The sequence below is a fragment of the Filicampus tigris genome, chromosome 8 (assembly GCF_054856515.1).
Source record: "Filicampus tigris isolate MCC_2025a chromosome 8, RoL_Ftig_1.0, whole genome shotgun sequence".
Taxonomy (NCBI): domain Eukaryota; kingdom Metazoa; phylum Chordata; class Actinopteri; order Syngnathiformes; family Syngnathidae; genus Filicampus; species Filicampus tigris.
The window spans coordinates 12,264,664-12,281,644 of record NC_141224.1 but is presented as its reverse complement, the minus strand read 5'-3'; the positions used below and the strand labels follow the sequence as shown (position 1 = coordinate 12,281,644).

At 41.0% G+C, this 16,981-nt stretch overlaps 1 protein-coding gene across 6 annotated transcripts in view; it reads right to left on the bottom strand.

Moving 5' to 3' along the window:
• Positions 1-16,981, bottom strand: part of kif13a (kinesin family member 13A) — a 47,607-nt gene that overhangs the window by 29,607 nt on the left and 1,019 nt on the right. For 5 of the 6 annotated variants that reach the window (XM_086038021.1, XM_086038022.1, XM_086038027.1 and 2 more), the window contains exons 3-5: positions 4,921-4,936; positions 1,784-1,844; positions 662-754 (exon numbers count right to left, since the gene is read on the bottom strand). In XM_086038021.1, the coding sequence (XP_085894147.1) occupies positions 662-754; positions 1,784-1,844; positions 4,921-4,936 (170 nt within the window). The remainder of the gene's footprint in view (positions 1-661; positions 755-1,783; positions 1,845-4,920; positions 4,937-16,981) is intronic. The other variant, XM_086038023.1, reaches the window with a different exon arrangement.

Sequence of the window (16,981 nt, the reverse complement as noted above, 5' to 3'; positions counted from 1 at the left end):
AGCTCTCTGAAACTCTTTTCTCTCAGGTTGTTGTACAAGTTAAAAAAAATGGCCACCTTGGCAATATATATTTTTCCTGAAGCACACCTCAGGTCAAAAGTTTCCAACATGTCAATAAATACACATAACATGTAAACAACATAAAAATGGGCACTGCATCTCTGTTCAGTGTGAGTGACTCTGTGAAAACCCAGGAAAATAAGCTCAAATTTAGCAATAAAATCAATTAATTGCCCGGCCACACTTTAAGGTGAAAATTCCAATGGTTCTTGTCTAGTTCCCCCAAACAATTTGTTAAAGAAACCATAATGGAAGTACAATTACTACATACATATATATTTATATATTTTCTATAGCACTTATACTCATTAAGGCCATGTAGTTAATTCCAAAACCCTGAACTGGTCCTTAGTTGTACATGTATTAACAAAATAACCAATCACACTCACATTCACATCTACGGACAAGTTTTTAATAAGCCCGCATGTTTTTGTTATGGGGAAAACCATCCAAAACCCACACAAGCACGGGAAGAACATGCAAATTCCACACAGGAGTGGAGTGAGTCTGAGGCGCAAACCACTACTCCTTCATGCAGCTAAACTTAATATAATTCTTTATAGTTATACAAATCTTTATAATTCCACCATTTCAGAATTACCTGTTTGTCCATAGGCAAATATGCAGGCATTATATCCCTGGAATGCATTTTCAAGTATTCCCTCTCCTAGGCACTTGAACACCATCTCTTGACCTTTTAGACAAAGAATCAGTTACTATGGAGATTAGGGTAAACAGATAATCATTGTGTCGAACACATGCTTTAGTTTGCATCGCTAAGTCAGTGCGGCAAACGAGAATTGACAACAAGAAATATAAACAGAAATATAGTGACCAATTGCTGCCTGGTCATGTTGAAAGTATTTGGCTGTGCCGTACAGTCTCTTGTGTCGTGCTACTTCTAAATAGAACAGCTGTTTAATAAGCTAAATAAAGCCTTGGCTCTGCGGCTTCAGGCGGTGCCCTGAGCGGTCAGATTGTCTTCTCCATGTATTACATCTCCATCACAAAACAGAGTGGCAAGCAACACGCCTAATTATGAAAATTTGCATTCTGCTTGCACAAATAAACCAATTTTCTTGTGTGATTACAATCATTACATCATTGGAAATGTTGCATAAAGCATTCATCAGCGATATGAATAGTAGCTAAAGATATCTGATTAAATATGCGAAAGCGCATGAATAATAACACCGGAAGAATAATACACGAGCAAACGTGTAAATGTAAACACTTTTACATTGTTCCCTCTGATACGGAGGTTGTCTTCATCGTGGGTGAGGCATTTAATTCGTTGCAAATCTGGATAAAGACATAGCTATTTTCACTTCTCTTAAAATTGCAAGAATTTTTTGATTAACTCCTTTTAACAGGCAATGGACAATTTAGGAAAATACACACTTTTAAAATGATTATTATATATATATATATATATATATATATATATATATATATATATATATATATATATATATATATATATATATATATATGTATAATAGTTTAATTGTTATTATCATTAACCTTGGCAGGGAGAAATAACATGCTCATATACTATAATGTGGAACTTAGGGTGATTGCCTGTTCATATTTAAGTTTGCGCATTCAGTCAGAGCATTTGAGTTGTATGATCCAAAGCACTTCTTCACTGGAGCAAAAGCAGCCAAATTCCTCATGTTTGAAGCTCCTAGGGAGGACTGAAGACTTATCACGTCTGACTCACCGGCATATTTGGGAACGTTGGACTCATCCATGGACCAGAAACAGTGGTCAAAGGCGAACACCTGCAGGGAAGACAGCAAAGGGATCGTCAACACACTTTCCACACCCGTCCGAGCATGTACAGTCCAACACAACCTGATCCTGCTTCCTCAAAAGGCACAGAATCGGGCTTATTGTGCCTTGTCATGCAAGTAAATCAGCAGGATACAGCATGTCTGCAAGAGTAAGATGCAGACTAACTGAGGGTATTGTTAAGTAAGTAAGTAATGCTCATTAAGAAAGTCTGTACAAATCCGCTGTTAGCGGTTTTGTCATAGTGGCTGCGGCTAAATGAATTCATAAATCAGGGTCAGCGCTCCCCCAAGAAATTCCAGCACTCAGTGACCCTTGTCTCCAAGGAAACGGGGCCGGAGCGCTTCCCGGCGGTGCATGCTGGCTCACAGCCCTCAGTGCAGGGTTTCAACACAGAATTGAGTAGAAGAGACCCCTTGCTTTGTATCCTAGAGGCACCTGCATGAGCTCTGGACCAGTGACACAGAGAGATGCTCTCTGAGGGAAAAAAAAAGGGAGTCTCTTTTAGCACATGCCTCACAAGGAAAACAGTGCCTGTTACTGTATACAGTATTTCTGTTTATAAGCATGTTTACCTAATTTAACTTTACTCAATTTAAACATCCCTAAAGACAATTGTGTCAACTTAACTTGCTTTTATTTTAGAAATTGTTCTTAAAATTGTTCTTTTAGAAGGTATTATTTATCTTTGTAGTTAGTTTTTTTTTTGCATGTAACAAAAAAAGCAACAATGTGTTGATTTCATCGTATTATTTATGAAATCTCTACCGGCTCGGTCGGGCCAGCATCTGTAAAGTACATGGTGGCCCGACACAGTGCCATACTGGCCCAGGGCCATCGGGCCACCATTAATGTCGGACCCTGTACAACCACTATAATAAACTCTGGTCTCTTTCAGTGACAGTGAAAAGTGATCATTTTCGTCTTTGTAAGTAAAGAATCTTTCATACAGCTCTTGTATTGCATTTGATTGTATACCTAATATTATGACTGATTGGTGCAAACATAATAATAAGAATAAACTAAATAAAAGGACTGTAATAAAACTTTTCAATAAAAAGATTCAATTAGACAGAACTAAGCACACTATAATCTAATATCCCTGTGAATTTCCAGTATAGTTTTACTATAAAACAATACAGTACACTTGTTTTACAGATTGACTATCAAACACAGTTGACACAACATTCAAATAGCTAGTCGATGTCTTAATAAAATCAAATAAAAAGATTGTGCCGCTGTGCAAGCACACAATACGGACGCTACTGTTTGAAATCTCAGCATTGTTGAAAATTGCTGCCAAAGCATAATCGTTACGCAACTCCTTACTAATCATGATAGGGGTTATTGGCTGGGAAGCTTCTGCTTTTGCACAGTCAGCATGAGAAGCTTAGACAGCAGTGAATGCTTTGAAAACAAAACCTCTTCTTGTGACTTCAGTCAAGTGATTGTTGCCTTTGAAAAGAACAAAAAGTGCCATCATTCTCAATTAGAGCTGCTTTGCTAGCTATGGCCGAGCAGTCTCCTCTGGACTGTCTTGCGCCACCAGTCTGAGTGAGTGTGTTGTGATGACATAAAAAAAAATAAAAATCTTGATTGGACAACAGACCCTTTTCAAGTCTCACCCAGGGGTTAACTTCACTTCCGCTACATGTTTTTGCAATTGCAATCTGACGTAATCAAAGTGGCACAGTGTGTGGTGAAATACAGTTCAGCCCAACTCTCACAACTGAGAGATCCTACAATAACATTTCAATCGGGAGTAAAGTCAGACAAACGCAGACTGAAGAAATTAAACAGAGCAAGAAAACCACCCGCTGACGGTTTGGAAGATGCTAACCAAGGCAGAAGAGCTAGCAGACAGTCTTGCTAACTAGCCGAATGCTAACCATTTCTTCTCTTGTCCATTTGACAACAAAATTAATATGATGCAACTCTGTAAAAGTAATTCCACTGAATAACTGTTCTATCTGAAAATATTAACCTTGGCTGTTCATAGATGACGGTGCTTAGGCTAGTAATGGTCTCATCATGGAGATCCATATTCTGCCTTGGTTTGACTGGATCTAAAAACAAGCAAAAAAATTGCTGTTTGCTTTGGAGAATGGGCCATAACAGTTTGATAAGCATTTTAGTTTGGCTAAAATCCTGCTTGGCTAAAGTCCGTGTGCATCAGTATTATCGGTGTGCCGGGTGTTACCAGGTGTTGCTCAAGACTTCAGACCATAGTCGTAAAACACAGGGGAGCTCTGTCTGCTACTCCAGTCAGAAGTCAGGGATACCTGGGTTTCTGGACTAATTGCCCATTTTCCTCCTCTGCAAGGATGAGTGGAAACAGACCATAGCTGTGGTTTAATTTGATTCATAACATATCCAGTGATAGGCTTGTCAACTGATGTTTTTGCTCACAGTTATCATACCATCAGAATCTGATACCCGATTATGCCTAATTACAAGTAATTAGCATATAGAATAATGATGTCGATGTTGACTTCTAGCGATAAAAACTTTATAATGGACTACAACCTGTGTTTTGAAATGCTATGAGTGAAGTTAGCAGACGCGTGCTGGTCTAGCGACAGGGTAAATTCAGGTTACAGGCCCAAGAGAGTCAGACTCCCAGGACCCCGTCAACGAGTGTACTCGACACAAAAGATGGTCCCCAGTGCATGAACTATCCCCGAGCCGGTCACCAGTGTGTCGTCAAGGGGAAGAGGTGGGGGTGCGCTCGCAACAATGCAGCTTTGAATGTGCGCACACACACTGGCCCAGTGTCCACGCTCATCCTGCTCTTGTTGTAGAGCCTTTGTGGGTGCTCAGCACATCTTAGAGCGCTGACACATTCACACGGACATCTATCCAGCTCCTGCTGACCAACCCAAAGACTAAAACGCCCTCAATCACTGCCATTGTGCACAGAGATGTGCAGGATGCTTCTCACATCTTCAAGGAAACCATCTTCGGCATCCGCGACTGCAAGATTTTCAAATGCTTACACTAAAATGGTCTGTTGATTGCTCGTGGTCTTTATGAACAACACAGACAGTTGAGACGGAGGGTACATACCTTAGATTGCTTCCTGCTGAATGGCGTTGCAATTCATCATACAGAGGATTCCAAGGTGGGGAACCAGCGGAAGAGAGACAAAAAGAGCAGTTAGGAATTCTGAGATTTAATGAGAAAATGCTAAACACTAGTTAAATATTGTTGGATTTCTCCCTGAAGCACACATGTACATGTACATGTATACACTGAATTACACTTTCTTTTTAGTCTACTTGTAAGCAGCATTTCCTGGTGCTGGCCACTGCTATGATAGGGTTCATGATTGGGCCAGTGGAGCGCAAGTAAGGGAAGAGATTTAGCATTCAATGTCCCACTGACTGTTGAGTAAATAGATCTTCTGCCTGTGGACTTAACAAAGAGGCCAGGTTGGGGCTAGCTGCACTCAGCATTCCCAGATGCCGGAAACAATGACAAAAGGTTTGTGCAGTATACACAGCCTCAAGTTATGTAGGATTACACACTCTTAACTGGAGAGGGAATTCCCCAAAGCTGAAAAACAGGCCCAAATGTCCACCACAACCATATATACAAGTATTCTGCAGCATGAGGAAATTAATCAAAATAACTCTATTCAGACAACAGGCCATTAAAGCTACATTAAGTATAACAGCTTCCACTCTTTTGGGACACATTCGACAAGATTGCAAGAGTAATTCTGTGGGAATTTTGTGTCCATTCATCCAGAGGAACATTTGTGTGGTAAGATGTCACTGATGGCAGGACCTCTTCTGATCACAATCTCCGTTCTAGTTCATCTTAGATGCACTTTTTTTTTTTTTTAACGAGGATAAGGTCAGGGCTGTACAGTTCTTCCAAACGTCCAAATACATTGTACATGTTTGCTGAAAAGACTTAAAACTACGTAGCACTCAATTGCGGGTATAAAATGTTTAAGTGTTTTTCACCATTTGGGTTTTGCTAATTTTTTTGGGTGTGGCTGAAACGGGGCACCAGTCAAGAACTCGGCCCCCGGCATGACTCACTCTTCCCCCTATTTAAGAACTTCAGTGTCTTATTCGCCGCAGTGATTATCTGGCAAACTGCAATGTGCATTTAACTGGTTAACTATTCCTACACCCCAAAAATGCATGATCCTTTCAGGATGGTATGCTGGTGTGGCTACTTTAGAGCGCCTCGTTATCACCGTTGTAGTGGTATTTGATTGTCAGTTGAGCGGGCCGTAGTTTCAGTACATTCAGAGTACACGCCCACAATGTTTGAGAGTGATGAAAATGGCTTGATTTTTTACAAGTTTGAAGCCCCATTTCGTGTATACTTGATTTTTCTTTTAATCATTCCAATTTGGCAAGGTTGTTAACAACCCTCTTCTCTGTGGCATGTGAAATTTACAAGAATTTACCAGATTTGTACTTTACAGGGTCCTGTAAAGTGACTGATTTATATGGATATGGCGTAGAAGTGTGTCTCAATACTTCTGTCACTTTACTTTTACATTTGCAGTTCAGTCCTACACTGATCATTAGATCCCTCCAGCAAGTGTCTAGTCTAGTGGCATAAAGGTTGTGGCAGAGGAGGTTTTGACCTTCACACAGTAACTAATACATACTTTATTAGCCCGGCTGCTTCAACAATACTGGAAACACTACACCTGAGGGGCACTCAGATCTCTGGGAAGCATCACTAACATTTTAGACACTAGAAAACACTGCCACATAAAAAACTATGCCACCATACTTTTTTTTTTATAGCTAGATAGTTTAAATTGCAATGTTAGATGGCTAGCTAGGTAGATAGCTAGTTAGGCCTCCAAAATATTCAAATTCTTTGATTCAAAATGTCATTGACTATTTTTTTGGGCAATGTTAAAGAGGGAATCAACCCAAACATATTTTTTTCAAGAATATGTTCCCAGCAGGGCCACTAGTTGAAACGCGGCATATGAGTTAAGCAGCAAAATCCACACGTTTTTAGCCATCTCAGGGGGCGGCCATTTTGTCATTTCTGTCGACTGAAAATTACATCACAACTACTCAGGGCTCAGGTAACAACGAATCACGGCTCAGCTTCAGAAAACAGGTCAGCAGTGATTGGTCGTTACCTGAGCCCTGGGTAGTTGTGATGTCATTTTCAGTCGACAGAAGTGACAGAATGGCCGCCCGCCCCCAGAGATGGCTAAAAACGAGTGGATTAACTCTTATTCCACAAACGCAATATTTATCAGAATGCTTTCTTTCAACTAGTGGGCTTACATAGAACATATTCTTGAAAAAAAATATGTTTGGGTTGACTTCCACACAAGTACAGTGGTACCATTTAATACACACAATGTGGACAAAAGTGTAAAAAAAAAAAAAAGACGTGCCCTATGCTCTGCACACAAGAAATCTCCATGGTAGACAATGCCAGTAAACAAACCCACAGCGATGAGAAACTAACACAGATCCAGTAGCGGTACAGATATACAGTATGACCAGAGATGGAGCGACATGTGCTACAATGTACAGTGTAACTCCCCGCAATGATTCCCTGGCTCGCTTTTGTCCGTACAGTACACACAGCCACGTACATCTGGTATGTCGGGAATGCCGAGCTAGACAATGGAGAGAATTGTATCCAAATGGCTATATATAGATCTTGATATTGTAATTACTTCCTCACACAACACAAATGCAGACTTCATTCATGACTTGTACGTTTTATGTGACGTTGTTCTTCCCAACTGCCTATATCACTTTAATAGCACCCAACAGAATCCAGCACGAGAGGCAGGCACCAGTACTCCCACTCAGCCTCCCGATATAATCTTTTAATCTCACCAGAAATCTGCCTGCTTCTTAACAATGTCATACCTTCATGCTAAAAATCCATTTTCAATGTGTAATGGTTTCACTTATTGAATAATACAACTTTTATAAGGACTTTCTGCATGTAAATTAAACCATGTGATCATTTTTATTACTCTTAAAAATAGTGCAAATGCAGCAACACCCCGACTGATTTTAATTTGGCATGAAATCCGTCAGCCTAAATGCTAAGTGAAGTGTATTCACGGCGTTCCAGTGCCAGCCGTGGCGACTCGGTCACAAAGCTCGGATGGTGCAACCAGCCTGAAGGCAATTTGATGAAAATTTTGCATGTATGACATGTTGAGGTTGGAGGGCTTATGTTGCGGTTCAGCACACACGGGCCAAAGCTGCTGGTTTTGTTCATTGTGCATCGTGCGCAGTGTGTCGCCATGGCCGTACGCTGGCTCCCAGCCTCACAGTCATTCGATGATAGGACATCCGGAAAATATAGCAACACAGCCGAAAGACAAATGCAGTTATGATTCACCCATCACCCAAGCCCCAAAGCTCATTTGTCAAGGTGATCTTACTGGCCATATCTTTAGATCTCAAGTAGAAAATACCTCTCTTGAGACTGAGATTTAAAATTTCTTTCACCAAGCACCAGTGTGCACGGTTGGTTGAGGTCTTTCTGTAGCATCCAGTTTCATATACTGTATGCTCCCCAAAGGGAAGTTATGAAGGGTGGGAGAGCCAGCAGCAGAATTCCCCCTCCCCGTGCATATGGAACAGGATTAAGGCCACTGGGTCATTATGTTGTCAAAAAATGTCCTCTTCTAACCCAGCAGGAAACTAACACACAAGATTACAGTATGTATCATCAAGCAACACCGCATCTAGCGTACAATAGGAAAAAGGGCCTGTTCATGTAGAACAACTGTTCCAAAATAGCAAATCATGGTCAAAGACAAGCACAATATACTGTATCTCACTGACCATTTTCCAGTTGTTTATGGTACTGTATATGTAATAATGTATTGATGTATCCATCAATCCATTTTTTTATAGCACATGTCCACTTTAGGGACACAGGTGAGCTGAAGGCTATCCTGGCTGACTGAGAAAAAGTTGGGGTATATATACCCTGCACTAGTGACAAGCCAGTCACACAAACATTTGTACCTTAATATAGTCTTTACTTAACGAAACGTACTTGTATTCTTTTGAAATGTGGGAGGGAGCCAGTTTACACTGAGAAATTCTAAGCATGGGGGAAACACTCCACACACACACACAATACCAAAACTTCACTTTTGGGACATTTCCGGCCGAAAGACTCCTGAAACAAGCTCGGGAGGGGTAAGGTTAGACTTGAAAGAAAAAGGGGGATAGGGGAGGTGGGTGATTAGCATCAGGCTATAGTAGCTTCCCACGGTGCACCTTGGTCGGCCACACATGACGGACCACTGAACTGAGTGGATTGGGATGACTTCTGGTCAGCATGTAAAAGCATAGCAATAACATTTGAAACATATTCAAACTCAAAACACTGATGCTGAACATATCAGCACACCACAGTGATGGCGAGTGGAGCTATCTCCTCATCTTTGGTTATTTTGACCAAACCTATAACACAACTCCAGGTTTCACGCATTTAAAATGAGGGTTAGGTGGCGTCCCAGTAGCTTGACCCCACTCCTACCCATTGACATCTGAAACTTGTTATGCCATCTGACCTGTCCACCGGAAATTGTTAATGTAATGCCAAGGGAAGAGTTCATTGTTTTAAAAAAGTTATAAAATACATTTTCCATACAAATGATTATTTCAATAGCCTTTATCTGACTGTTATTGTACATGTATTAGGTAGTTGTGGCTGAATGTTATTTTCTTTCCCAAAACCTATGTTGAAAATAGAGTGCCTACACCCACATGAGCAGATGTGTTAGCTCCAAATTTGCAAATGAAGTAATTTCAGATTAACAGTTTAACAGTCTGGTGACATAATCCTGCTGCTCAAATGGACCACGTACAGTCACAGACACAGAAACAGCATCACACACACATACACACACACACCCCGGGGATTCAAATTCCGCCTGATTGCTAAAACTCGAGCCCTCCAAACCATTTAACCTCAATTTAACCACACATAAGACTCTTTCCCCTGCTCGCCTGTCAACATGTTTCAGACAATTACAATTCATACAAGTTTCAGAGCCAAACACAACGTTGGGATCCCTCGCCCTCTGTGTGTATCAGTTTTGGGTTACAGCACACTGCGCTCCTCCGGAGTGCAGGCTAACATTTCAAATATTCCCCTAGTATGTTTAGAATGAATCAAGCCGGTTGCCCCCACCCACTCGAAGCAAGAGGTCACCCTGCTGCAGACACACAGGAAAACACTGAGCCGTCTTGTGAGGGTTTGTGCAAGAATATTCCATGAAGTAGACAAATACTGTCTTGGGCTACCATTTAATTTTAGCGTCAACATATTGACCATATTTAAGTATAAGGCCACTCAGTACACACCTCAGCTATGACCCCCCCTTGGGCAGCATTCATTTATTCAGTATGACACTGGCATTCAAATAGGAGTTCAGAGGTTCCAAAGAGAATTTTTTCCATCCCATTTTGTGTAGAAAAACAGTAAGATGTTTTAAAAGTAACAATGACTCAATTAACAGATAATTCACTGCATAGTCAATCAGGCTTTAGAAAGCTACTTCCTGGTACGTGGAGGGTCATCAACAGATAGGGCTGAACTGTTCCATTGGAAAGAAATACCTTTATCCCCACCTGTATCCCAACATATTTTTTTATGTAATCCTTCAAACTGTCCTACTACTTACTAAGTATGAATAACTTCTGGCAAAAGGGTCACCATCAAAAACAAAAGGCTAAATTTTTGCATAATACTGTAGTCTTGCCATGGCCATTGGGATGTCCAAATGTCCTTGACTGACTATGAGGAAAATTAATGATCAGGTAATGGTGGGGCAACATGGCTCAGGAGGTAAGACGGTCAACTCCCAGTTCTGAGCCACTGTGACCATGTCAAAGTGTCGTCGAGCAAGATACTGAACTCAAAGTTGCTCTTGATGCTGTGTCATCAGTAGGTGAATGAAGACAGTATTAAAGTGCTTTGAGTGTACTAGTCTAGGGTGTAACCCGCCTAGGCATGGGTCGATTACCGGTTTGGCGGTTTACCGTGGTTTTAAAAAGCCAAGTTTTCCATAACCGCTAATGTCAGGTAATGAGCTCTTCTCTTCTTTTTTGAAGGGGCAGCCAAGCAGGGCACAATATGACTGGCTGTTTGCAGAGTTGAGTAAATGAGATGCCTCAGAACTTAGCCGCCTCAAGTTAACTATTTTCTCCTTCTCGGCAAGCAGTTACACACTGAGGAGGAAACACGGATGCTTTTCTGCTCTATGCATTGTCCTTAAAAAAAAAAAAAAAATGGTGCCAGCCCCAAGGACAACATGAGAAGCCCACTGGTCTGATCTAAAAATGCTGTCGCTCACCAGTGATGGGACACTGTGACATACTAAAGTGAATTAAAACAGAAGAAGGATGCTAACATTTATTTATTCATTTAAACTTAACATGGTACACGCTTCTGTACTAAATATTCTATATAGTTTAAAAACAAAATTGATTGTGTTCAGTGGGGGTAAAAATGCTGTTTTTATTTTCCCAAATATTTCAAAAAAGGTCATTTTCAAGCTGTAATTTCAATGAATGAGAATCTAATATGGGTGCATTCTTAACCCGGCGTAAGTCAACTGGCCTAGGCTCCAGCTCACCCGTGACCCTAATGAGGCCAAGAAGTATAGCAGATGGATGGATGGATGAATGTTCTGAAAACGTGTTTCCGTGCCAGTGTCACGTCTGACTAACGCTGCCTGGACTTGACTGTAGCGTAACACCTTTAGACACCCAGCTGACTGCACTCCATTTTGCCACAATTGCTTCAAGATGCAATCAATCAACACTCAATTCTAAGCGATAAACTGAATTTTTAAAGGGAAGTCAAGCCAAAGTTTTTTTTTTTTCAAGAATATGTTCCCAGCAGGCCCACTAGTTGAAACACGGCATTCTGATTAATTTTGCGTATGTGGAATATGAGTTAAGCAGCAAAATGCACTCGTTTTTAGCCATCTCTGGCGGCGGCCATTTTGACTTCTGTCGACTGAAAATGACATCACAACTGCTCACAACGACCAATCGCGGCTGACCTGTTTTCTGAATCTGAGCCGTGATTGGTCGTTGTGAGCAGTAGTGATGTCATTTTCAGTTGATGGAAGACAAAATGGCTGCACCCAGAGATAGCTAAAAACGAGTGGATTAACACTTATTCCACAAACGCAATATTTATCAGAACGCCTTGTTTCAACTAGTGGGCTTGCATAGAACATATTCTTAAAAAAAACATGTTTGCATTGACTTTGTCTTTAACAATCAATTAATTGATGCCTTCATTATATAACCCTAACCTTACGCTGTACTTCTCAAGTGCCTTCTCAGCAAGCATAAAACGTAGTAGCGGGCCGATGATTACGAACACCTTGAACTATGAATTGTGTAGGAATTATGTAACGGCACCATTTTTGCACTTAAAGGAAACCGTGCGTAAATAATGTTTGACATGTTCAACGATTTGGGTGGCTGTGAAATATTTCTCATATGGTCATCACCCGAACTCCTCTGTGTCTCGGCAACGGTTGTTGCTCAGCAACCGCCCCGCAAACACAGAGCCAAGACAAACGACCGGCCCTTGTGAGTCAAAGTTCCGACATGAAAGCCAAGCTCAGACTGTCAAAAACAGCCTTAATGAGGAGCAATGCGCCGGATGCTCCTGTACGCGGCGGCTGTTGGGGAATTTTCCTGCGCACATGCCAAGAGCACAACAGATGACTGCAGTGACAAGGTGGGTCTGCGGGCCATGCATGCTGAATGATGCACCGCCCCAGAAGCATTAAATCTGTTTCACAGGCAGCGCTTCAAAGGGAAGCCAAGTTCATCATTCTATTTATTTCGATGCGACTCTCTCCCGCAAGGGAAATCAAGTGACATTTACTACTGGGACACACCTCTTTTGACCCTTACCACTTGCGGATGTCACATGTTTGAATAGGTTTGGGGTGTGGCCCCTACGGAGAAGAGGTCACAAAAGCAACAGGATGGCCGAGAAACACACATCACAAACGTCACTGAAGACGTTATTGATGTCAAATTGATCCACTCGCCGCTAAAGACTGGAAGCTCACTCCGTTCATTTGAGAGAAAACCAAAATTGCTGTGTGAATTCCTAAAAACAAAGAGAGCAAATTCTTAGTTCTCACTGCAAGAGAAACCACATCTGAGGCTGATGAGCCACAGACGCAACGAAAATGGACAATGCCATCATTTCTCCATTCTGAGCAGAAAGATGAAAACAATGGGCCAGCCTCTAAACGAACAGCTCTTCTGCGATAAGGACTATAGTCAATTGATGTGAATAGCATGTTTGATAGAATGTATTATTATGGCAGGAAGATCTCAGAACATCTTACTACATGGAAATGTTGATTAGCGACACAGGCTGAATAATAAAAAGACAAAGGGAACATTCCTGAGGGTAGTCACCGGACAAGGCAGCATTGTCATTTTGGAAAAGTGTGCTAGACAGCTGCTCATATGATCATTATGGTTATTAAAAAGACGAGGAAGTTTAAAGTAGTTAGAATTAAACAGCTTTAAGGTTACTAGCCTTTAACTTTTTAAAAGTACTTAAGTGCTTCAAGATACAGTAGTTAGCCTAAAGCTATTTAAACGTAGCTAGACTTAAAGTGCTAAGTCAAATTGTTTAAAAGGTAGCACCATTGGCATTTGACATGGAAATTGTTATTAAAAAACCAATGTCTGCATTTTCATTGCAACCAACACTGATAATTAAATCAGCATAAAAGTTGGTGCATTGTATTCACTACTAAGAAAGTACAGAATGATAGGTTTTTGCGGGTTAATGACCATGCTGCTTTGGAAGGAAATTGCTGTCAATTTATGATTTATGTTTGTAACTCTTGACACTTTATTAAAAACAATGGTGAACACCACTTTCACAAGTGTATTCTTTCTGAAAATTTCCCCACTGTGGGATCAATAAAGGCCTTCTTATCTTATCTTTCTGCATGAACTAAATCAAATAAATCATTTAGCAACTGCTATTGGTAGTAACTTGTTAGATAGTTGCCTTAATGCAGTCGAACACAGCCACCGCATCATGAACGTATACAAATAGTTGGGTTTCCATATCAATCAATCAAAACTTTTTTATAGAGCGTTTTTCATACAGAAATTGTAGCATGCAAAGTGCTTTGTAGATACGATTCAATCTTTATGGCTTTATAGGGGTAATGTTTAAATTAGCCAATGGTAGCTTTTGAGGGTAAGGGTGAACATCTTTGGGGAAAAAAATTCCCCTCAAAACCAAGTGATTTCAACCAGAGAGTTAAAAGTGGATATTAAATAGAGCGCTGTAATTCTTTATCCCTTGTGTATTTTGACAAAGTCATCAGAGACCTTTTATCAAGACACCTGGGAATGGTTTACAGTGAAAACAATGCATGTCTACTTTAAGACTTAAAAGTTTTACCTGTCAAGCTAACTAACAACTCACATGCCACATAGACATCTGCTCTCTGGTATCATTATTAATGAAGGGAATACACACAAGTTTGATCATATCTTCCCCTCCAAAGGCATTTGTAGGTCTTGACGGCTTGGTATTCTGTTATGTTGGCAGGCATGTCGGAACATGACAGATTGTAATACGGGCCCCCCCCCCCCTCTCGAGGGGGTATTTCCTTGTCATGATGCCCCTCCACTCATCTCCATCGCAGACAGCAGCCTCAGGTGTTTCTCTGCCTCTCCACCCCAACTAAACCATTGTGTCCACAGAACACAAAACTTGCATTCCCATGTCAAAATGTGCTGTGTGTGCGCCAGCATAACGTGCAGATGAAACCTGACAAAGACGATTAGGAACTATGGTAATTTGACCTGCCGCCCTGGAGTCCCTTCACAAGCTGCATGGCATTGGCCGGCAGCTTAGGGATCACGAGTGCTGCTGTAATGCTTGTGAAGTGCAAAGAATGAAGTTCAACCATCAAAGTTAATCCCTCATATGCCTCCAAATTCTCAGCCGACGCACATATTTGCTTATGCTGTGTGGTCTGTCTGTGGAAAACATCATTTCAAATTTTTGACGCGTCGTGAGATCATCTGCATTCCGAACCGAATTCGACTTCCATATTTTTAGAAACACAAGTATCGGTACAACGTCTCTCTCACTGTTCCCACGAGACAGGAAAAATTCCCATGACTATGTCCCCTGCAGCCATATATGGCACTTTAATGTCCACTAAATCTGAGACGTCTCCAGCACACAGCAACAGGTGTCCTCAAAACATGGCTGCAAAATGACAAAAAAAAAAGCCTCTCTCGCAGCTCCACCACCAGCGAGAGAGTAAAATTATATGCTTTCACAAAACCACTGTAGTCTAAACACAAGGAGCCAAATCACCAGCAGCAAGTACTGTGTGTCAAGTCATAATATATGCAAGCGTGGCCGGACAACGCAATTTAAGATGATTTGTCACATTGAACATCAGATCTAAAGCTATTAAGGTCGCATTCCAAAATTGATAAAAATCACAAGAAATCGGACTAACTCTGACCTCAAACCATCCAGTTATTGCCACCAAAAACATGTTGCTAGTGCTAAGTTAGCTGTTGATGTTTGCTGACTGTTGTGATCTTGAGCTGGTGATTGTTGTGTGAAATTTGTAAAAAGTGTCTGTTGGACATCTTGGATGGCTGGCAGGAACTTCCATTTGGGCTACTACTACTTGTGACGCTACTACTACAAAATGAAGATGAGCATAGAAAAAATATTGAAACAATTTTCACTCAGTAGGGATACAACAAATGTAGACAAATATAATGTAACAGTGAACTACTGTACATTACTCTTGAGTGTTGCTCACAGCTGATCACCATAATCAACCTTGAATTGAAAACGTAGACTTTCATCATCATTTCATTTTTTGCCATGTAACTAAAGGTTTTATAAAGAGATAGGCATTCCGTCAGCCTGACGGAGCGGCCTGTCAGTCCGTCACTGATGGCCGCCTGTTTTGCAGACGATTGGGGCACCTTTTTAAAATGACGGACTGATGAATGACGGACGGGTATCCTGGCCGCTGACAGATGACGAATGACGGACCAGCAAAATTTTGTAAAATGCCTACCTATGGTTTTATGACAGTTTGCGCTTATCATATTCATGGTCACGGGGAGCTAGGGCCAAACCCAGCTGATTTTGGAAGAAAAGCCGACTAAAGCCTGGACTGGTCGCCAGTCAATCACAGGGCACACAGAGACCAACCATTTATACTCACATCAGTGGGAACTGGACTTAAGCTGTCTGCGCTGAAGTCAGGTTCAACTACTAATAAACTGCCAGGGACCCGATTATTTCTATTTCCGTTATTTCCCATGTGGAAAATTCCACTACATTGCACCAATGGTCAATCAAGACGACTGTCTAACTCTAATAATTTATGACACCTACAATGACACATTAAATTTTGAGTAATCAAGCAAGTAAAGAAGCATTATCATGATGTCCCACTTTGTTTGCTTACATACAATCTGAGAGTGATCCATAAAATTTTAGAGCTTCCATTCCTGACATTAAGTGCCCGTCCTCTGCTCCAGTGTGAAGCAGTGTGTTACCCGGCACCCTTGGCTCAAATTAGCTCAGCAGCAAAACCCTGAGACATTTATCGGCTAGGTTCAAATGCGTCACGATTGTAATGCTGAGCTGATGTGGTATTGGAAACTTAACATCAATGAGACAACATATCGAGTTGTACGTAAATGGGAGTCACATATCACTTCCTTAGCAACTTTTCAAACTGCATTTCATGTTCCAATTGCAATGCACAATTGACAAGTTGTTACAACTTGGTTTGGTGGCATATTAGCAAGGTCAGGGTTACCCAAACTGTCAGCCAGGACCCAAAATGCAAGTCCATCTTTATCAGGTCACCCGTTGTCAATGAGGAAAATGATCTATTTATTTTTATTAATATTTTACTCATATTTGTTGTAGTAAAAATAAGTCACACTATTGATGGAATTACAGAAACAGGCTTGACTCAAAAATACAACCATGTTAAAGTTTGAACCAATTTGTACATCAAGCAAACTCCACATTGGAAAGCCAAGATTCGAACCCAGAACCAAAGAACTGCAGGCAGGTGTGC